Raw genomic sequence first — 22,882 nt, forward strand, 5'->3', positions numbered from 1 at the left:
GAAAATGTGATGTACATCTTCCCAGACCTGTCCCCATTTTAGTACCTGGGCCCTCGGCTACTGAGCTTCCCCATGTTCTTTGGGGAGAATAGACTTGCTGAGTTATAGCTCTCAAATGTGTCACAATTTCTCTTCTACCATTGACTACTTTTTTTTTTTTTTTGGTACCAGGGATTGAACCCAGGGATGCTTAACCACTGAGCCACATCCCCAGCCTTTTTAATGTTTTATTTTGAGGCCAGATCTCACTAAATTGCTTAGGGTCTCACTAAATTGCTGAGGTTGGCTTTGAACTCGTGATCCTCCTGCCTCAGCCTCCAGAGTTGCAGGGATTATGGGCGTGTATCACTACACTCGGCTACCTACTGACTACTTTTTGCCCTTAAAATTCCTTCTTGTCACTGTAGAGGGGTTCTAGGAGGAGGCAGACACAAAGGACTGCGGAGTCAGCATGCTCACTCATAAATTCTGCAGCAGACTGCAAGGTGTGTGTCTTATCCCATAGGCACGGCGCTGGCAATGTGACTGTGACGGTTCCCAAGCTGAGCTGAGCTTTACCTTCATGGTTTCTGCTCCCAGAGTCAGTAGGGATGAGGAGGACTATCATGGTTTTTTGTTTAATTTTGCTTTGTTTTCCTTTCTGACATATGAGAAATATGGAGTCTTTAAATACAATTATAGGCAACATACAGTTTGGTGTATATTATTCCAATTTTTAAATTCCTTCTTTATATAAATCACTTTTTTATTTCTAAAATGGTCCAACATGTACTTTTTTGCAATCCCCCTGTTGTTTTTTTTTTTAAGTATCAATGCACATAATATACCTCATTCTTTTTAGTGACTGGGTAGTTAGTATGTCATTGGGAAATGTATCAAAATTTATATTATAATTACTGACGGATGGCATTTATTCCCATTACATTGCAATGAATGTAACTCCAGCTATAGATTGAATTTATGGAAATAAAATCATTGGTCAAAGAGCATGTTTTCAATTTTAATAGACACTGTCAAGTTCTTCACTCCCCAAATAGTGTAGTAGTGGTCTTGACTTGTGTCCTATGCGCCCATGCACTTGTGTCCTTACACCCGCACACACTTATAACCCGTATCCATGGGTTCAGCATCCTCAGATCGAACTAACGAAGGATCAAAAACATTTGAGAGAAAAATCGCAACTGTGCTGAACACATACAGATTTCTTGATATCCTTATTCCCTAAGCAATGAAGTAGAACAGCTATTTATGGAGCGTTTACCATGTTGAAGGTACCACAAGTCACCTAGAGATGACTGAGAGCAGGACGAGGGTGTTCTGTGCAAATCCTGCATTTTGTGGGAGGGACTTGGGCATCTGTGAGTGTCAGTGTCTGGGGTGGTCCCCAGGCGATGGCTTGCAGACCCTGGGGGCTGCCTAACACTTTTCACTGACTGATTATCTCTATTCAGATCAGATATCAGATATATCTCTGCATGTGGTGGCAGCTTCAGACTGACCTCAACCCTGCCTTCAACATCTTAGAAACCACAGAACTGCTCCCCAGTCCGCCTGGGGACTGTGCAGCCCTCAGGTGTCAAGGCCACCCTGGGGGTCTCTCCAGGAGCCCACAAGCACCCCCTGCCTCCTTCCCGCCCTTCTCCGTCATCCCACTTCAGTGATTGTGGCCTTTTTAGCTTCAGAAGTGAATCTTGAGGCTCCGGGAGCCTGGACCACGTACTGGTTGGGGCTCCCGTCATATTTCATGGTCCTTAAGTGACGACAGTTTCCATTTTTTGTGTGTGTGCTTTTCATGGGACACTTGAAGGCCAAGCCCTGGAAAACCAGGAGAGTGGCTCCACCACGCTTGTCCCTGTGGCTCTTTACCTTCCTCTGCTTTTCTTTGCAGCACCATCGGTGGCACCTTTAAACGTCACTGTGTCCCTGAACGAGTCCGGAGGTTACCTGGACGTCAGGTGGACGAAGCCCCCGATCGCACGGCAGGCAGGGCAGCTGGCGGGCTACCGGATATCACACGTGTGGCAGAGCTCGGGGACTTTCGTAAGTCAGAGCCTGAGTCCCCTACTTCGTCCCTTTTCGGCCTGCTGGTTCACTTCTGTTTCAGAAGCTCTGGTTTTGCTGAGAAGACCTGGCCTAATGGCATGAGGCCGGGAACCTCTTGGTGGGACTTGAGTGAGCATCGGTGGTGACGGAGCAGGCCTCCGTTCAGCAGATGGGTCAGGAGCTCATCCTCTGTTGTCACCTGTGGTGCTGAGGATGAACCCAGGGCCTTGTGTGTGCGAAGCAGGCGCTCTACCAAGTGAGCCATCTCCCCAGCCCCGGGATTTAGGCTCTTATGGGAAGATGAGAGGGCGACCCAGGCAGTTGCAGCGTGAGGTCAGGGTGCTATGGAGTTGGGCAGGCTGACAGCTCAGAGCCTCTGAGGAAGAGTGTCAGGGAAGATCCTCAACCTCAGAGGATAAGCAAGCGTGCTGGCCAGTAGGGCCCAGCTCCATAGGAGCCCAAACTAGACCAAGCCACATGGCCACCCATGGCACAGCCAGCAGAGGAGCCCAGCCAGGGGGCACGAGACCCTCGGGGCCACATGATGGGCCCAGGGGTAGGACATGTGGCTGAGGGTCCCAGGGCCAAGAGCTGATGAGAGCCTTGTGTAGCAGCCAGCAAACAAGCCCTCCCCAGTGCAGTTGCCTTGGAGTCCTGCCGCGGCCACTGACTTCCCTGGTTGCCAGGTGAGCCATCCCGGAATGGCTCAGGGTCAGGGAGGTGAGGCCTTGCAGATTGGCATGTTCTGCAAGGCTGTGCAAAGATGCTGGAGGCCCGTGGCACACTGTTCCTCCCAGCAAAGGTGGCACTTGATCTGGGCCTGTGTTAGTCAGGGGTCAGAAAGAGATTCATTATGAGGAGTTGGCCCACACAGTCAGAGGCCAAGAAGGCTTCGGAGCTGCAATCTGCAAGCTGAAGCCCCAGGAGAGCCAGGGGTGGGATGGGGGTCTGGAAGCTGAGAACCAGGAGACCCTGTGCATAGACCTCTGGCTAAGGCGGAAGACCACATCTCAGAATCCTCCTCCTCATCCTTTCCTGTGGGGACTGGACGATGCCCACTCACGCTGGGGCGGCCATCCGCTCTCCTCAGTCTAATGATTCTAATGCTGATCTCCTCTGGAAACATCCTCAAAGACATACCCAGAAACGGTGTCCAGCCAAATAGCCAGGCACTGCACAACCCAGTCGAGGTGACACATGAACCACCACAGCTTGGCATAACTTTTTAAAAAATATTTTGTTTTTAGTTGTAGTTGGACACATACCTTTATTTTATTTTCATGTGGTGCTGAGGATCGAGCCCAGCGCCCCACACATGCTAGGTGAGTGCTCTACTGCTGAGCCACAGTCCAGCCCCAGCTTGGCCTGATTTCGACAGATGAAAATGGAGGAGTTTCGGATGGAAAAGGATGTCATGGAAGGAGGTGTCAATGCAGTGGCTCTAAGGGACTGAGGACTCTCTCGAAGGTTCAGAACATGCGTCCTTTGTGACAGCATGGTAGGAGGTGAAGCTGGACTGGGGAGCTGTGACCCCAATATGGGCAGTGTGGAAGTCAGGCCGAGGCAGAGAGAGTTCGTGGATGGCCAGGGAGCCAGTGAGAAGCGTGAGCCCAGGGGTAGGATGTGAGGCTTGTGGATTATGGACAAGGATTATGTCAGTTTTCGTTTATGGAATAAAGTTGAGTTTATTGATATAAATAGCCCTCAAATTTGCCTTCGTTCCACTAGAGCATCTTGGTGACCTGCCTGGTCTACAAAGAGTAGCTAGGGAGCTCAGCAATTGGCTTCCTGTCTTGGAAGCTCCTTCCTGTCTTGGAAGCTCCTTCCTGTCTTGGGAGCTCCTTCCTATCTTGGGAGCTCCCCTGTCTTGGAAGGTTTTCTGGCTCACAGAGAATGTATATCACAGATGTCACCAAGGTTTATTCTGAATACCCACCGGCATGTGCTTGGTACTGGGCGAGGTATTGGTGAGGTGCATGCGTATGTCAGGTGGCTTCTGCCTCTACCTCAAGGCTGGAAAGGATCCCTTTCACCTAGTAATGATTCCCTAGTGTGAGTGCTCATTCCATTCACAAGAGCAAACAAAGGCCAAGAGCATCCTGGGTGACATAGGGACTGCCTCCCTAGCACCAGCCACACCCTTCCTGAAGGTCCCTGCTGCCGCAGGAACTCAGCCCAAGACAAGTAGGGGGCAGCTGGGGATGGAGGCTGAGCGTGGCTGGGTGGGCAACTTCCAGACAGGGTCCCTGCCCACGGGGAAAGGAAGAACTGGGGAGATACTGACTCTGACGCACAAGGGCAGGAGCGCTGATCTCACTGATGGGACTGGCTCTCCTTCACCAGACCAGGGAAAGCAGGCTCCCTTTGTGTGGTCACATCCCAGACCCATCTCACCCTGTGACAGCTTCCTCTCAGCATCTTCAAGGATGTATACAGGGCCTTGCACAAGTCGTCCAGCTCTTCAGCAGGAGAGGGGGCAGGGTGAATGGCCCAACAGCTACAACCCTCGATGATGGTCTGAACTTTGTTCCAATGTTTTTTTTGTTTGTTTGTTTTTGTTTTTGGTACTAGGAGTTGAATCCAGGGGGTGCTTAACCACTGAGCTACATCCCCAGCCCTTTTTTAAAATTTTGAGACAGGATCTTGCTAAGTTGTTTAGAGCCTCGCTAAATTGCTTGAACTTGCAATCCTCCTGCCTCAGCTTCCTGAGCTGCAGGGATTATATTCCAATCATTTTTTTTTTTTTAGATTTCAAAAACATATGAAATGTTCCATATGCCATATTTTAATGGCACGCAGTGCTTTCACTTTATCATTATGGCAAATTTGACCAGCTGGAACAGTTGTGGTCTCTCCATTCCTTTGGGGTGACTGCACCGGGGCATGGGTCCAGCCCTGCTCCAGTTGGCATTGCTGTGCGTGTCCACAGGGCAGGACAGAAAGGGGCTAGGCCGGCTAAGGCAGCATAACCCGGGCTGTCTTGGAAGTCAGGTGCACATTCTGCCTTGCCATTGTTTGCTGGATGCTTTGCACTTGGGGACGACTTAGTGCGTCTCTGGCCAGGGAAACCTGAGGAGGAGAAGGTAGAACTTGGGGGTGGGTTTGCTCCGGGTGCCCTGGAAACAAAGGTGTGCAGTTATTTTCTCTCTCACACTCTCCATGATTTATCAGAACTGCTTTTCCCAAAGGACAGCCGGGATTTATTCTTTTTCTTTTTCCCTCCTGTCAGGAAGCAATCTTTTGGAAGCAGGAGGTGACATAAATAGAGGAAAAAGAAGAGGGCTCAGGCCCGTGTTCTGCCTCACATAAACGCTGTCCCTGAGTGGGGAGAGCCTGCTCGGCCTCGCGCCTAGGAGAGGACGGTTCCGAGTCCTTTCCCCAGGCCTCTGTGCCAGCTGCCCCCGGACCAGCTGCATTTCCCCCTTGGCACTCAGGGCGTCACATGCCTGTCCGAAAGGCTCAGTAATTGTGGTTCAGTCCCTTAGGAATGTCCTCTTCCTCTGTTGGCAGAAGGTAGGGGTCACCAGCAGACACGCGAGTGGCCTGAAGCCAAGCCAGCGGGTCCGGAGAGCCGCAGGGCCCTCTTTGTTCTTTCCTCCCAGCGTGACGAAGCCACTTCTCTTGAGCTGAGGCATGAGAAGCAAAGCAGCAATGAAAGCTTTAGGAGTCACGGTGGCCTCATGAGCCAAGTGCCACCAGCACTCAGCTGTGCTGTGTGTCATCAAACCTATCCCCTCTGCAGTGAGAACGATGCCACCACTGTGAGGGCTGTGACCCTTCCCATCACTCACCTCCCTGCAGAGGCCAGATCATCCCGGCCAGGCGGTCATCTGCCCCTGCACCCACTCTGTACTCCGTGCATCATGACAGTCTTGTGACAACAGAAGACTTGGTGGCTCACGTTACTTTGGGAACAGTCCCTGATCGCAGATAAGCTTCTGGCGCATAATGGGCAACAAGAGGCAGAACGTGGATGAAGTCCGGGGCAGGGAGGCAAACCCGTCCAGAGGGAAGTTTGCAGTGAGCCGGCGTCCATCACTCAGCCTCCAGAGCTGGCCTCCACCTCCAGGGAAATGCTCCGGCACAGCTTCGCTTTGTACACTGATGAGGAGGGTGGGCTGTGCCCTTGTCATCCACAACTGTTGTGTTGTGTGCAGACTAAGAACCTCTGGTCTTCACTAGATGGATGTTTATTACTCTCAATGAAGATTCTTCCTTTTTTTTTTTTTTGGTACCAGGAATTGAACCCAGGGGCACTTAACCACTGAGCCACATCCCCAGCCCCTTTTTATATTTTATTTTGAGACAGGGTCTCACTAAGTTGCTGAGGGTCTTGCTAAGTTGCTGAGGCTGGCTTTGAATTTGCAATCCTCCTGCCTCAGCCTCCTAAGCCTCTGGGATTACAAGCGAGTGTCATTGCACCTGGCTGATTTCTACCTTTTCAAATTCTATTTTTCTTGATACCCCTTGCCTTCCAAAACAGGGCTCAAAGTCCAAAGGTAAGGAGCAAGTACACACTATTTATTTTTTTTTAACTTGGAGCCCTGTCTCGCTCATCTTTAAAGGGCCTTGAACTTGCCTTGTAGGCACTGTAGAACCAAGGAGTGGACCCCGACACACCACCCAAGCCAGCTGGAGACATTCTGTGAATGTGCCTCTGATGAGATGTGGACTCGTTTTTCCCCACCCCATCCTTGTTCCCATTCCACGAAGAGAGAGTTCATTCAGCAAATAAGTTTAGAACACATTGGATGGTAACCGCCCCCTTGAAGAACCAGAGTGTGTATTGGCAAGTTCAAGGCTCTTGAATGTTCTGTAGCAAGTCAGTTTTGACCCAGGATTGCCCACACATTCCAGAGAACTCATGTTTTTATGTGTGGTTTTTCCTGGAGCTCATTGGTAGGGATTATGACCCTGATGCTGGTTTAGTCTGTTTGTAAAGGACAGAGATCTTAGCAGGAAGCCTTACAGAGAAATCTCCATGGCCTTGAAAGTGACTTCCTCAAAGACCCAGAGAAGCTGCACTTCACAAAACAATTCCTTGACTCTGCCTCCACCTGAGCTGGCAGTGGCTGCCAGGGCAGCTGAGAGGCACCTGCGTGTCGGCACCTGCCCACACCTCCTTCATTCCTCGTCTCCTCTCCCAGCCAGAAGAGGCAGAGCATTTGAGCTGGCGGTAAGGCATGAGGCACGGGCCAGGTTCTCATGAGACGGGCCACTTCAGGGATTCATCAAGGGTGGTCCACTTTGCCAGGAGATTGCCAGGAGGTGATCTCCATAAACAAGTCCAGCCAGCTTCCTGGTTTGGGACACTGACAGCTTGGTAATTTTCTCCACTGCAGGAAGACTTGAAAGATACCCAGGGTCAGCCTGGAAGAGGGCGTTCTGTTTACAGCGAGAAAGACCCAAGAAAAGCACCATGTTACCCACAGTCGAGGATACCAATGACTACCATTGATTGTTTGCAGCATGCCAGGCTCTGGGGTATTTACCTACAGGAACTCATTTAACTCAAGAAAGATGGTATTCTCCGTTTTCAGCCAAGAAAACAGAAGCTCAGAGACATTGAGTAACCCACCCAGAGTCACAGAGCTTGGCACAGGCAGAGCTGGTGTAGAACCCAGGTGTGACTGACTCCAAAGCCAGAGCTTCCCTGAACCCACTGCTTTTGCCAGAGACCTTCAACCCTCTTCCCAACACAGTGTCTCTTATTCAGGCTCCACAGTGTGGTCCCTCAGCAGGAAGAAGTAAGAACAGATACAATCTGGGCACAGTGTTGGCTCCCGCCTGTAATTCCAGCAGCTTGGGAGGCTGAGGCTGGAGGATGGCAGGTTCAAGACCAGTCTTGGCAACTTAGCAAGACCTTGTCTCAAAATAAAAAATGGAGTGGGGAAATAGCTCAGCGGCAGAGCAACCCTGGGCTCAATCTCTAGTACTGCAAATAAAATAAAAGGACATGTTTCAGAGAGGAAGATGTGGGGGTTTGGGGCTGGTGCCTGAGAGACTGCTTGCAGCCCTTTTGAAAAAGTCACCTTGGTGATCATTGTGTGACAGCAACTTTTAGAATCTGATGGTTCTTTATGTGTTGAGCATTACTGTTCTTTGAGACTATAAAATGGGCCATATTCTTAAATCTGGTTATGAGTCATAGGGCTGTGAATTCTCTCAGAACCTGGGGATAATAAAGCCTTTGGATAACTGTGAACAAATCACTGCAGTTACCCTGCCTAACTTTAATGCCACCCACAAGAAAAAAAGACATTGTCTTGCCAAAGGTGTACTATTACTATCCTGACCCACAAAGTTCCTTATGTCTTCTTTTATATGGAAGTGAAATAGTAATCCAATGTCATATTTTAAGTTCAATTCCAGTCCCTGAAAAGGCTCTCAGATTTCTACATCCTGGGGATATGATCCTTATGTTGGTTAAAAAAAAAAAAAATGGAGGCTCTTTAAATGAGAAATATGCAGTTGGCCCACGGCACGTGCCCCACCACCAGACCACCTGCGCCAGGGAAACAGCCCTACTTTATGTAACCCGCACCCTGATGGTACTGAAATGTTAGCTCTTTCATAATCCAATCTGAAATGGGTTTCTCTGACAACTTTCAAAAATCAGAATGAAAATAATCCCTTGGGGATACGGATTCGGGAGCATCTTTCTTTACATACTTGGCATGAAAACAGTCGTGCACACCTGTAATCGCAGCAGTTTGGGAGGCTGAGGCAGGAGGATTGCAAATTCAAAGCCAGCCTCAACAACTTAGCAAGGCCCTAAGCAACTTAGCAAGATCCTGTGTCAAAATAAAATATTTAAAAAAAAAAGGCTGGGAATGTGGCTGAGTGGCCCTGAGTTCAATCCCTGGTACCAAAAAAAAAAAAAAAAAAAAAAAAAAAAAACCCAGTAGGGATGAATTACATGCATTTACTATCTGTGCAGGGGCAGGGAGCAGGGGTAGGAGGGATCTAGAACCAACCTCTTATGGTCACAAAGGATGTGAATTTATATTTATGAATATTTCCAAAAGGATGATTTGGTTTTTGTTATGATTTCTGTTCTTCTGGGCATTTAATTGTTTCCCGATTGTGCATTGTGCTTTTCCTCTTATTTTTGAGAGAATTCCTCATGTTGATGTATTGTATTTGAGTCTTTATAGGAAAAAACACACACACACACACACAGCCAGAAACAGGCCCAGGGTTCTTTATCAGCCTTGAACTTTGAGGAGTTCTTAGGCAATAAACTGTGGCGTAGACGTGCTATTTATTTCTCGGTGGTAGACCTGAGTCACGGCAGAGCTCCGGGATGTAGACCCTGGAATTTCTCTACCTAATGATTTCTCTACCCCCAAATTAAAACAGAATGACAAAGTGAGCCATCATCAAAACTGGTCTGCCATAAAAAAATTGCTTTATTTCTAAAAAAGATATTGCCAGAATGTATCTCCCAATTGAATTATTCCTTTGTGTACTTAATTAACCACAATAGCAAAAAGTACGGCCAATCTTGCAGGTTCCCGGTCGAGAGGAGTAGAAAACCCCACATTTTTGAAGGTCACATTTTCTTCTTTCATCCCTTATCTTTCTTTTTTTTTTTTTTTTTGTACTGGGGATTTAACACAGGGATGCTTTACCTTTTGCGCTACATCCTCAGCATTTTTTTAAATTTAAATTTAATTTGTTTTTAGTTGTAGATAGACACAATACATTTATTTTATTATTTTTTATATGGTGCTGAGGATTTAACCCCAGTGCCTTACACATGCTAGGCAAGTGCTCTGCCACGGAGTCCTAGCCCCAGCCCTTTAATTTTTATTTTGAGACAGGGTCTTGCTAAATTGCTTAGGGCCTCCCTAAATTACTGAGGTTGACCTCAAACTTGCCATCCTCCTGCTTCAGCCTCCTGAACCTCTGAGATTACAGGGTGTACAACCACGCCTGGCTGTCTGGGGCATTCTGAGCCCTGTTGGTCACTTCCTGTTTAGATTGAGAAATGATCCCTGATAGCAACCCAGGGGCTGCTTGGTCACACCCTGTCTGTAAGGGCTGAGCTGGCTGTGTCCTACACCATCTCTAGAATGACGGGCAGGAGACTGACTGACCAGGAATAAAGTTCCTTCCAAACTCTGCCTCTGCTGTTTATTGATGATGGATGGTACCTGTACCCCATGAGACTGACATTTCTCTCCCCTCTCCAAACTAATATTCTCAAAATTCAGAGCTTCAGCCATGTTCCAGGGCTTGCTCTCAGCCTTCACAAGCTTACAGTTTTCATTCAAGAGCCAGCCCCCACCAGCAGAATCATTTTCCTGCATCAGTGAACATCCTGATCTTGGAGGTTGAGAAACAAAGGGGAAAGTGTCATGTAAACATACTTTTTTTCCCCCTGTGTTTTAATGGCTCAGGGTCACATAACAGTGACTTTTAAAAACAACATAAACAAACATAAAACAAGGGGCTGGGGCTGGGACTTAGTGGTGGAGCACTCACCTAGCATGCACGAGGCACTGGGTTTGATCCTCAGCACCACATAAATGTAAAATAAAGATATTGTGTCCACCTAAAACTAAATAAATAAATATTAAAAAATAAACGTAAAACAAGGTTTTGAAGATTAAACCAATTGCGTATTTGTCACACTGAGAGCAAAGAAGAGTAGCATTGGTATCGTATCCTCTTGTACATAGATTTTAGTCCAAATTCTTTAAAATTTCAAAACTCTGGACCCTGCTTGGGCAGTTACTAGGTTTGCAGTGTCAAGGGATGGCGTGACTCTGAATTGTGCTATGGGGGATCCTGCAGGGGGGTCTCAAGGACTTCACCTTGCTCTTGCCTTCTGAAGATAGTGCTACATGCTTTGTCCTTTCTGGAAGCTTCTTTAAGGACCACCTTAAGTGCCTCACCCTCCTGATCCTAGTTTGCAAAGCCTGGTGTTGCTGCCAGCCCCACCCCACGTCCCTGCCTGTGTTTGGGTTCACTCCACCACTGTGTCCTGAGTGGGGAAGGAACGCTGTGGAGTGGAGATGTGGCCACTGTCCCCGGGACATGGGTGGGATGGCCTCCCACAGAAGGAACCCCGTGCAGCTGGTGCCTCCAATTTCATTTCCTTTTTTTTTTTCTCTATCCCCAGAAGGAGCTCTCTGAAGAAGTCGGCCAGAATGGCAGCCAGGCTCAGATCCCTGTTCAAGTCCACAACGCCACCTGCACCATGAGGATCGCAGCCATCACTAAAGGGGGAGTCGGGCCTTTCAGCGACCCAGTGGAAATATTTGTCCCTGCGTACGGTGAGAGCAGGGCCCCTCTTGCCCAATGGGATGTAGTGGTCCTGGTGGTGCACATACTGCTATACTGACCTATGGGATGGCACCCGGTTAAAAACCCAAGATGAGAACCAAAAAGCATGTTCATGCCGGGTGCAGTGGCGCACGCCTGTAATCCCAGAAGATCAGGAGGCTGAGGCAGGAGGATCCCAAGTTCAAAGCCAGTCTCAGCAACTCAGTGAAACCCTGTCTCAAAATAAAAAATAAAAAGGGCTGGGGATATAGCTCAGTGGTTAAGTGCCCTGGGATTAATCCCTGGTACCAAAATAATAATAATAATAATAATAATAATAAGAAGAAGAAGAAGAAGAAGAAGAAGAAGAAGAAGAAGAAGTAGTAGTAGTAGTAGTAGTAGTAGTAGTAGTAGTAGTAGTAGTAGTAGTAGTAGTGGTACAAGGATCAGGGTCCTCAGTATGGTGACACTCTTCACAGAATCCCCACACCACCAGGTCCTCCTGCCATTTCTACCAACAGTAATAACTTACTAGGAAGGTTCATCCTTTCTGAATACCAAATGTGACTTGACTTACTTGTTGAAGGTGGTTAGAAGAGGCACATGTGCTTGAGCTGGACAGGCCGTGCATTTGCCGGCGTTGGCTTTGCTGTTCTAAGCAGCGCTCTCCATCTAGTGGGTAGCGTGCTTTGGGATCTGCTCTGCACAGAACACCTCCTCTTTCCTACAGAAGCCATCTTCTGACTGCCCTGGGCTGACTGAGCTAAATGCCCAACCAGCGTGCTGGCTTTTGCGGGTTGCTGGAATGTTCCTTGGCAAGGTGCCACCGTGGTGCCCCAAGCAGCCAAAGTGCTGGACTGGCTTCCTCAGACCAGTAGAGCCACCTTTGTTCTAACTCTGACCGGCTCTGGGCTGTCTGATGGTAAACCACGGTCATAAAATCCATGCGCAGGCATCTGTATCCCAGTGAGTTACAGATTTACAACTCTTGCCAAGCCTGGCCTTGTATCCAGTAGCAGGACTTGAGAGCACATAATTGAGCTCCTGTCTGTTCCCAGTGACCCTCAAACAGGCTCTCTCCCTTTGAGTGGTGAATTGAACCATATTACATTCCTGCAGCCCGAGGCCTCAGTACCTGGGAACATCAGTTACGGGTGATGGGAAAACAAAGGTGTATCTACTCCTACAGATTCAAAGACAATGAGAGATCCTCACACTAAAGGCACAGCTTAAAACAGCTTATTTAAGACCACAGAACTTTCATCTCATACATAATAAACTATGATCTATTTAAAAATTTTGCTTCGCTCTGCACAGCTCCGGCATACATAAATGTCAGTTATCGCAGCTTAAATTATACCATTTGCCCAACAGCGGCCAAGTTTTAGCTGCCCTCTTGTATGGACTGTAATTGCATCAAGCATGAACTCAGCCGCTGGCTGTGCAGTCCTCAAGTCTCTTTATGAATAACAGACTTGCAGATGATTGCGACCAATCAGATGGCTCCTTTCAAACTCAGTCGCTGATTGGCCACTGTGCAACCATTGTTTGGTTCCCTGGTGTCCTTAGAAGGCGCGCTTCCTGCAAAGGGAAGGCAGTGGCTGGATTGCCTCAAGCCTCCCAGTGACAGGCACACCTGATTCTGCAAAACTAGAGGATTCAGGGATGAAAGTACACAAAGAAAGAGAAGCGATAACGTTGGGAGTGAACTGAGCGTTGAGGGTCAGCAGAGCAGCAGTCTCTGCCGTTGTTTGGAGGCTCACTGTACAGCCTGAGGAATTTAACGAGGTCAGCTGATTAACATAAATGCAGTGGTGGTGAGGAAAAGGCTGAAATGTTCCAAAGAAAGTGACACCAGCAAAAAAGAGACAAACAAAAACCCCTGCACATTCTGGACTGGGATGTCGATCAATGGCAGAGCGCTTGCCTAGCACATGGCCTGGGTAATTCCACTGGCGTGGGGGGCTCAGGGGGTGTGAAGAAAAGAAATCTTCATATTAAAATAATTCTCAAAGTGACTTTGCAAAATTGAAATCACAAAAAATAGAACATTGGAAGTTGATCCAAACTTGGAAAGGCATATGACAATTCTCCAAAAGATGCAAAATGTGTTTTCTCTGTGTCATAAGTTACATCACTAGAGCAGATGAACCCTGTTCAAACTACTCATGGTAAGAACTTTTGCTTTGTTTTGTTGTGGTACTGGTATTGAATCCAATTGGACCACTACCTCTGAGCTACAACCGCAGCCCTTTTTATTTTAAGACAGGGTCTTTCTAAGCTGTCAAGGCTGGCCTTGAACTTGTGCTTCTTCTGCCTTAGCTTCCTGAGTAGCTAGTATTACAGCCTCAGCAACCTAGGAAGGCCCTAAGCAACTTAGCAGGACCCTGTCTCAAAATAAAAAAACAGGAAGAGCCAGGGATGTGGCTGAGCACCCCTGGATTCAATCCCCATTACCCAAAACAAAACACCCCAAATGGTCTCAGATTATACCAGTGGGGGCTGCCTGCATCTGTAGAAGACTGAAGGTGAGCCCAGTTCTAAACGCTCTTGACTGTTTGTCCTTCCCTATTACAGGCCGTACTTCTTAGGTATTTAGGATCCCAGAGAATCGCTTTGCCTTGACCTTTCTGGTGTTTTACCAGGTGAAGTGGATTATGCCCCCTCATCAACTCCGGCGCCTGGCAACACAGAGCCCCTGCTGGTCATTCTCGGCTGCTTCTGTGGATTTATGTTGATTGGGCTGGTTTTATATATTTCTATGGCCATCAGAAAAAGACTCCAGGAGACAAGGTTTGGGTAAGTTTCCCAGTGAAAATTTGTGGCCCAGTGATATTGATGAGGTTGTTGGGCCAGGCCTTGGTGCTGGTCCTGCTGGCCCTGCTCTTCAGGCTGCCCAGGATGGGTGCCCTGTCTTATGCAGCTTGGAGCAGACAGCTTCCTTACCCAGGCCAGTTCCTACCTACCATGGCAGCCAACAGCAGAGCCAGCCTGGTGAAGGGCTGTACAGAGAAACCCTCCAAAAGCCTTCACCACTTAAACTGGGTAGCTGTTACATGACGACCTGTATCAGTAGCCTTAAAAGTGACCCTGTTTTGTTTTTTTTTTTTTAAAATGAGCATCCCTGCTCTGCAAATCCAAAATCTGACATGCTCCAAAGTCTAAAACTTTCTAAGCACCCAAATGATGCTGCTCCGTGAAGCTTCATTTCGTGTACAAAATTATCACAGATATATAAAATTATTTTCAGGCTGTGTGTATAAGGCATGTATGAAATATAAATTAATTTCCTGTTGAACGTGTGTCCCATTCCCGTGATATCTCATTATGTATAAGTAAATACTCCAGAGTTTGAAAAAGAAAAAACTGAAATTTGTAATACTTCTGGTCCCAGTTGGTCATTTTCAGATAAGGGATACTCAACTTGTATAAGTAGATAAAAATATAGGGGGGGAAATTCACCAAAGCTGGTATCATTGTGGGTAGCTGGGTCCCTCCCTCCCTCCCTCCCTCCCTTCCTTCCTTCCTTCCTTTCTTCCTTCCTTTCTTTTCTCTTTTCCTTCTTTCTTTTTTTCCTTCTTTTAATGTATTTTGTTCATTTTCTGTAGCAATTAGTTGTTTTTCAAGTAGACAAGACTTGAATATGTGGAGAGAAATGTACCGTGTTCATGGATAGGAAGACTCCATATTGTCAAGAAGCCAGGCCTGGTGGTGCACACCTGTAATCCCAGAGGCTTGAGAGGCTGAGGCAGGATTGTGAGTTCAAAGCCAGCCTCAGCAAAAGCGAGGCACTAAGCAACTCAGCAAGACCCTGTCTCTAAATAAAATACAAAATAGGGCTGGGGATGTGGCTCAGTGGTTAAGCACCCCTGAGTTCAGTCCCCAGTAAAAGAAAGAAAGAAAGAAAGAGAGAAAGAATATTGTCAGGAGCTTGGTTCTCCCCAAAGTAACCATAAATTTAATATAAACACCATCAAAATTGGTGCTGGGTTGTTGATAAAATTGACAAGCCAATTTGAAAATTCCTCTGGAAAAGTAAATCTGCAATTTTGAAAAACACAGAATTTTGATGGAGGGTGCTGGTCCTCATTAACATAAAAATATGCCTAGTGAACAGCAAGGTATTGGTGCAAGTTGAGAGAACTCAGTCCATGGACAACATAAGGTGTCCATTTATAGGTAGGAATTGAAGGTATGTTGAAGATTACATTTCATATCTGGAGAAAAGAAGGAATGTTCAAAAAATTGACCCTGTGATAGGCACTGAATAGAGAGAGACACATGATACTGGCATGGAGGCTGCCCACATGTGGCTTATAGTCCTACAACTGAGAAATGTAGAAGAAGGGCTTCATTTGGAAGTGCTTCTATTAGCTACGCCTCCACTGACTTATAAATCTAACACTAAAATGGGTGTTAGATATTAGCTGATTGAACTTTGGTTGCAGTAACCTAGGAAAGGTTAGGGTTGAAAGCTACAGAATTTACCAAAAAGTGGGGCTGCTAAATTCAGCAAATACATTAACAAGGTTACAAAACTATTCTAACATTTAGGAATACAGCTATTTCCAAGAACCATTAAGCTCAGCAAAAACTAATAACAGGTTATTTTTATGTTTACTAGAGCCAGTTCCCTTGGGTCCTCCCAATGAGACCTATTCATTTGTTCATTTTGTATAGACACCTTTTTGCACCTGTTTTAATGAAAACATCTTTATTTTCTAGTTATAAAATTAACATTCTTATAGTTTTAAAAAATCAGACTATGTAGAATAATCAGAAGTAGAAAGTGAAACCCATTTGTAACCTGGGCTCATACATGGTTATAGTGCTATTTTGGCATATTCCTTCCTTCAAGCTGCCTTGCTTTGCCTACATATATATTATAAATTATTTATATAGTAATATTAATATTTATAAATTATTTTCGAAACTGTTTTATCTCTTTAAAAATAATTTATATGCCCAAGGTAAAATGAAAGGAAGCCTATTGATTGACACTGTGATTGAACCCAGGGTGCTCTATCGTTAGCTCCATCCCCAGCCTTTTTATTTTTTATTTTTAAGACAGGATCTCCTTAGTTGCTCAGGCTGGTCTCAAACTTGTGATCCTCCCACTTCAGACTCCCGAGTTGTTGAGATTACAGATGTGTACCACTGAGCCCAGCAATTCTACAATTTAGACTAATTAATTCATACTACTTTCCTACTGATTAGTTTTAAATGGACTAAATGAATTTTTTTAAGTTGTAGTTGGACACAATACCTTTATTTCACTTATTTATTTTTATGTGGTGCTGAAGATCGAACCCAGGGTCTTGCACATGCGAGGCGAGTGCTCTACCGCTGAATCACAACCCCAGGCCCTAAATTAATTTTTTATATTGACTTTTTCCCCCCAGTGCTGGAGATGAAACCAAGGACCTCACACTGTCCAGGCAGAGCAATATACCACTGAGCCACCTCCCAACCTATAGAGTTTATTTTTTTAGAATAGTTTTAATTTATAGAAAAATTAAGAAGATAGTACAAAGACCTTCATATGTCCTGTACCTCATTTCCCCTTTATTAACAGCTTAATTTAGCATAGTGCATTTATTATTATAATTTATAAACCAATATTGTTGCATTATCGTTAGCTAAAATCTACAATGTATTCAGATTTCCTCAGTTTTCACCTAATGTCCCTCTTCTTTCCTGGGATCCCACTGCAGCTCCCACCTCCCAGCATATAGTTGTTGTCTCCCTAGGCTCCCCTGGGCTGGGGCAGTTTCTCCCTGTCCTTGTCTTGGACGATCTTGACAGCTTTCAGGAACCTGGTCAGGTGTTCTGCTCACGATTAGCCTGGGGCTGTGGGTTATCAGAGGTGAGGTGTCATCTTCATTACATGAGATCAAAGGGACCCTCGACCATTTTTCACTGTCCATATTGACCTCCTTTGCCTGGCTGAGGGAGGGTTTGCTAGGTCGCTCTGCTGTGAAGATATTCGCTCTCCCTTTCTACAATTTTATATGGAAGCAAGTCATTACACAGCCCTCAGTTAACTAGATGAGGAATGAGCTTCCCTCACTCCTGAAGGGTGTAGGAACCACAAAAACCACTTGGAATTCTTTCCAGGAGATTCATCTCTTCCCCCTGGGTCAGCCATGTTTACATCAACATGGGCTTGTCCGTATTCACTTTATACTGGTCATCCTGTGCTGCTTTATTTAGTTGCTCAGATTGTTTATCCACTGGGAATTTTCTAGTTATTCTCTGCACTTGGTGGTGCCTGGACACAGTCATTTTGATATTGCCAAGTAAACCTAAAATAGATCTAAGGAGAAAAACCTATTTCTCCTGTGGGAAATGTTTTTGTTGCTGACAGGTGCCTGTGGAATCAGCAGGTGCCTCTGCATCCCTGTTTTTAAGGTGGAATGTGCTTGTTTTCATCCTCCAGGAGCGCGTTCACGGAGGAGGATGCTGAATTAGTTGTAAATTATATAGCAAAGAAGTCCTTCTGCCGGCGAGCCATCGAACTCACCTGTAAGTTGACTTTTCCTTTTTGGCAAAAGGTAATATAGTGGAGAGGTGAGAGAGAATGATCCCCAGACATATCCTAACCAAAGCCAAAAAAGGTGAAGAGCGGGGAATGCTATGTATGAAATGTAGTCAGACATTGCCACACACATCTTGTTGGCCCAGTTACTGGAAATCTGTAGTGAAACTGGGGTTAAGAAACCAGGGGTGCTGGGCACAGTGGTGCACGCAATCCCAGCAGCTTGGGAGGCTGAGGTAGGAGGATCGTGAGTTCAAAGCCAGCCTCAGCAACTTAGCAAGACCCTGTCTCAAAATAAAAAGTGCTCAGGATGTGGTTCAGTGGTTAAGCACCTCTGGATTTAATCCCTGGGACAAAAAAAGAAAAAAAAGAAAGAAAGAAAGAAAGAGAGAGAGAGAGAGAGAGAGAGAGAGGGAGAGAGAAAGAGAGAGAGAGAGAGAGAGAGAGAGAGAGAGAGAAAGAAAGAAAGAAAGAAACCAGTGCTAAGGGTTTTCATAATGCCACGAGACGCAGAAAGAGGAACGTTCTGGGTCTGGAGATGGGGTACAGGCCAGGGGTTTAAAGGGAACAGCAGAGCAGTGGACCTAATCTTGAGCCTCATTTCCTGTTTTCCTGGCAAGTAGCTCGGGCTGGTTTGCCAACATGCCAGTAGCAATTCTGGTTTGAATTTTGCTGAATCAGCGTGGGGCCTTGTGGTTTGAAGAGTGGAGACAAACAGATAACTGTGTTCTTGAATAATTTCAGAAACAGTGTAGAAAGCGTGTGCAAATATTATCAAATTCCTTCTTCTGGATATTTGCCCAAACAAGACAAAACCAGAAGGACACAAGGAAGATGGAGCCCGCTGTGCTCCTCTGAAGTGAAAGGTCGCTTGATGAGGGACGTTAGTGTGATGCCGTCACTCTTCTGATCTGTGTGCCTTGTGTTTTACACGTTATCTATCCTGGCATTTTTAAAAAAGCTTCCTGTATACAATCTCTTCCTTCCTTGGAGAGCCCTTTGGGTAAACTTTTTTTCCTAAGAGCTCATGTGTTCTAATTATTCAGATCTACTTTTTTAAAATTCCAAGTCTGGCTTATGCCTTAGCAGCTCGGACTGGATCATTTGCCAAATGATGATTGAATTCTTCCTTTTCTGGTTAATCCCTCTCATGCCTAACACTTAGTGCCACGAGCCCACGATGGATAGACCTCTTTATATTGCACACCTGACTCTAGGTGACCTCTCCCTCTCCTTCCCCAAAGTACTCTGTTCAGCACTTCTGAGGTCCCATCGTGAGGTGCAGAGACATCACAGGATGTCCCCTGTGATTTGTGTGCCTGCTTCCCTGGAATGCGAGGGTGGTGGGATGTCCTTATGGCTCTTTCGTACACCTAGTTAGGGATATAATAGTAAATGATTTTCTAGCAAGTGCCTGTTGACTCATTTTCCTTACTCTTTTAAATCAAGAGCAAACCTCTTCTCCACCAATCTGATTCCTGATTGCTGCTACTACTGTATTAAGGGAAGAGAATAGGGGCTTTTTGTTGTTTTTGTTTGTTTGTTTGTTTTTGTACTAGGCATTGAACCCAGTTGCTTAGGGCCTCTTGAAGTTGCTGAAGCTGGTTCGAACTCACAATCTTCCTACCTCAGCCTCCGGAGCTGCTGGGATTATAGGCTTGCGCCACCTGCCCCCCAAAACAAGGCTCCAATGTTTATAGTTGTTCAGAATTAACCCCACCCTGAAGGATTCATTTAACACCCTGTAATCACCATCAGGTGTGATGTTTTCTTAGTGGAATTTTTGGAAAAGAAATAATGGGTACAAAATGACAACTGCGGAAACGCTATATGGAACTTAAAGTAGAATGCTAATCGTACTTAAATGAAAGAAAGCATAGACTCTCCCTCATCTCTGTTCCTCTTTCTGCAGTACATAGCTTGGGAGTCAGCGAGGAGCTGCAGAATAAACTAGAGGATGTTGTGATTGACAGGAATCTCCTGATCCTTGGGAAAATTCTGGGCGAAGGTGAGCAATTTAAGTTCTCTTAAAACATGCAGTAAGAAGGTAAGTAGTAGGGGGGAATTTTATTTAATGTATATTTATTAAATAGATTGACATACTTAGGCATGGGCACATAGTTCAGTAGTAGACCACCTGCCTGCCATGTGTGAGGCCCTGGGTTCAATTCCCGGCACTGCAAAATAACAAAATATTGTGTAACTTTGAGTTGTAATACAAACAGATCTACTTTGTAATTTAAAATGGAAATAGTGATTTTTCACCATATGAAAGGGCTTCCACAGGAAACTTGAAAAGTATGAATTCCCTTCTTTTATTGGAAATCATGCAGTTCCTTGGTCACTGTCCCACGTGTTTCAGGTTTATTCCTCTGACTTCAGGGAGTCTCTTGGCACCTTCCTAACTAGTTTAACAGAAACACAATTGGAAATAGGTATTCCATGTGCCAAGTTGTCCTTAGGATGATTGCTAATGATGCGAAGAGTCTGTGCTTTGGGCTGGAGGTGCCGCTCTGTGGTCGAGCACTTGCCTGGCGTGTGGGAGGCCCTGGCTTCCATCCCTGGCACCAGAAAGGAAAGTCTGTGCTGTGTGAGCTTCAGTAACATGTGCCACGTTCTCCCGTGAGTGCCTTGGGTCAGTTGTCATGCCCAACCAAGGGAAGAGCTAAGCAAAGTCCGAGCCTCCCAGGCCCAGGGCAGGAGGGAGACCAGTACAGGCATCTGCCCCCGGCCGCCTATGCCTGGCTGTGCCCACTGCCTGGGGATGAGTCACGTTCACACCACATGAAAGTGGCAGGTCAGCACTATGGGGTTTCTGTGATGGGGATAGAATCTGCACAGTATCCACGTAGACTTTGTTTCGCTTTGCAGGAGAGTTTGGGTCTGTGATGGAAGGCAGTCTGAAGCAGCCAGACGGGACCTCTCAGAAGGTGGCAGTGAAGACCATGAAGTGTGAGTTTTCAACGGATAGACCCCTCCTCTGGAGCAGGCAGGCGCTTTAACCTGGGATGCTCCCAGGACCAGTGACGGTGTTCAGATCTCCGTGGCCAGTGGGCCAGAGGGCAGCATGGGCTACTGGTCACTAACGGGGAGTGAGCTCCTCATGCATGCATGCATTATGTTTCTTTACCCCCAAAGCAACAGCTTGTGGTACCTTTGCCATCTCTGTAATCCTCCCACCTCCTCTGCCTCATCCAGTCAAGCTCAGGTGTAAATTTCTGAGGCAGTGGTGACCTGGTGGCAGCATCCCACCCCAGGGTTCGCTGAGGCTCGTCTCTCCAGGATGCTGGGTCACTTCCACATTCAAAGGTGGCTGCATGGGTCCCAAAAAGCTATGGGCTGCTTGGGAAGGATGTTTCCCAGAGAGCAGAGAAATAATTCTTTGATCAAAGACATGAAGAGCCAGGAGTGGTGGTGCACGCCTATAATCCTAGCAGCTCAGGAGGCTGACACAGGAGGATCGCTAGTTCAAAACCAGCCTCAGCAACGTATCGAGGCTTTGAGCAACTCAGTGAGACCCTGTCTCTAAATAAAATACAAAATAGGGCTGGGGATGTGGCTCAGTGGTTGAGTGCCCTGAGTTCAATCCCTGGTTAAAAAAAAAAAAAAAAGATGAAGAGGTGCTAACACAAGGTAGACCCTTCAAGCCAGCAGAGAAGAAGCCTCAGGGACAGGGAGGGCCTCGTTGGTCAGCACAGAATCTGCATTTATCCTGCAAGGAGTAGATTAAGAGAGAGACAGAGTAGGTTGCATTCTAGAGAGTTCCCTGGGTGGCAGAGTGGAGGAGAATGCACTGCAGCCTTCACAAAAATCACGGCAGGTGTCAGTTACAACTCTAGAGTCTGTGCAAATATTTATGCACATAAGGCAACTATTGTGACTTGCTGACTTAATCTAAGTCAAAGAGCCGGAAAGGGGACAAGCTGTGCCAGACTGTTTCTGTGACCATAAGATAACCACACTGTAGTGGCAAGGTAGCACATGTCCCACGTCCTGCTCTCAGGACATGCAGTCCTGGGTCCACACAGCTGAGCTAGATTGTTCAAGAGTCCATCCAGCCATGGCCCCTCACATGGGTCCCCAGGAAAGAGACCGTGATCCTGTGGTAGTCTTCATTGTGATTCTTGTGGATGGACATAGCCTGATGCTCATTTTGTTCATCTTGATTTTGACTCCTTATTAACCACCTGTACCTGTTCTGTATTATTTTGGGTAAGCAATTAACAGTTTGGAACCAGGGATTGAACCCAGAGGACACTTAACCACTGAGTCACAGCCTCAGCCCTTTTATTTTTATTTTTTATTTTATTTACTTATTTATTTATTTTTGAGACAGGGTCTCACTAAGTTGCAGAAGCTGGCCTTGAACTTGCCATCCTCCTGCCTCAGCCTCCTGAGCGTCTAGGATTACAGGTGTGGGCTACCGAACCCAGCCTTCCTAAAAGTTAAATCCAGTCTTTACTAGACATGAAAGCATAAATTAGATCATAAGAATGTATTCAGTGGCTGAGGTTGTGGCTCAGTGGTAAAGCGCTCACCTAGCATGTGCGAGGCCCTGGGTTCGATCCTCAGCACCATGTTAAGAAAAAATAAACAAATAAAATAAAGATATTGTGTCCAACTACAACTAAAAATAATTTTTAAAAAATTGTTAAAAATAACACATAATAATCAAGAAGTCACGTGGTACAGACGCTGCTGGATGGCCTCAGGTGGGCTGTCAGTCATTGGTTCTCTCCTGTTGAACAAGCCTGACTTTGTGATGTGTCTGTCGTGCTGAATTGTAGTCAAATACACATAAAATCCACCATCCCAGCAATTTTCAGGTGTGTGGGTCAGCGACGTAAGCGCATTCACATTGTTGTACAACTATCGCCACCATCGTCTCCAACCCTTTTCCTGTTATGAAACCAAAACTCCGTACCCTTCGAGCACTAACTCCCGCCCCCTCCCCCGGCTATCACTGCTCTACTCTGATTTCATTACTCCAAGCACTTCCTGTCGGTGGAATCGCACAGTAAAGATCCT

The 22,882-nt window shown here is 46.4% G+C and overlaps 1 protein-coding gene across 1 annotated transcript in view; it reads left to right on the forward strand.

Moving 5' to 3' along the window:
• Positions 1 to 22,882, forward strand: part of Mertk (MER proto-oncogene, tyrosine kinase) — an 81,252-nt gene that overhangs the window by 42,912 nt on the left and 15,458 nt on the right. The window contains exons 8-13 of the mRNA XM_015499633.1: positions 1,889 to 2,040; positions 11,174 to 11,327; positions 13,962 to 14,115; positions 17,756 to 17,841; positions 19,767 to 19,862; positions 20,726 to 20,806. Coding sequence (XP_015355119.1) covers positions 1,889 to 2,040; positions 11,174 to 11,327; positions 13,962 to 14,115; positions 17,756 to 17,841; positions 19,767 to 19,862; positions 20,726 to 20,806 — 723 coding nt within the window. The remainder of the gene's footprint in view (positions 1 to 1,888; positions 2,041 to 11,173; positions 11,328 to 13,961; positions 14,116 to 17,755; positions 17,842 to 19,766; positions 19,863 to 20,725; positions 20,807 to 22,882) is intronic.

This window comes from Marmota marmota, unplaced genomic scaffold, assembly GCF_001458135.2.
Source record: "Marmota marmota marmota unplaced genomic scaffold, marMar, whole genome shotgun sequence".
Lineage (NCBI taxonomy): Eukaryota > Metazoa > Chordata > Mammalia > Rodentia > Sciuridae > Marmota > Marmota marmota.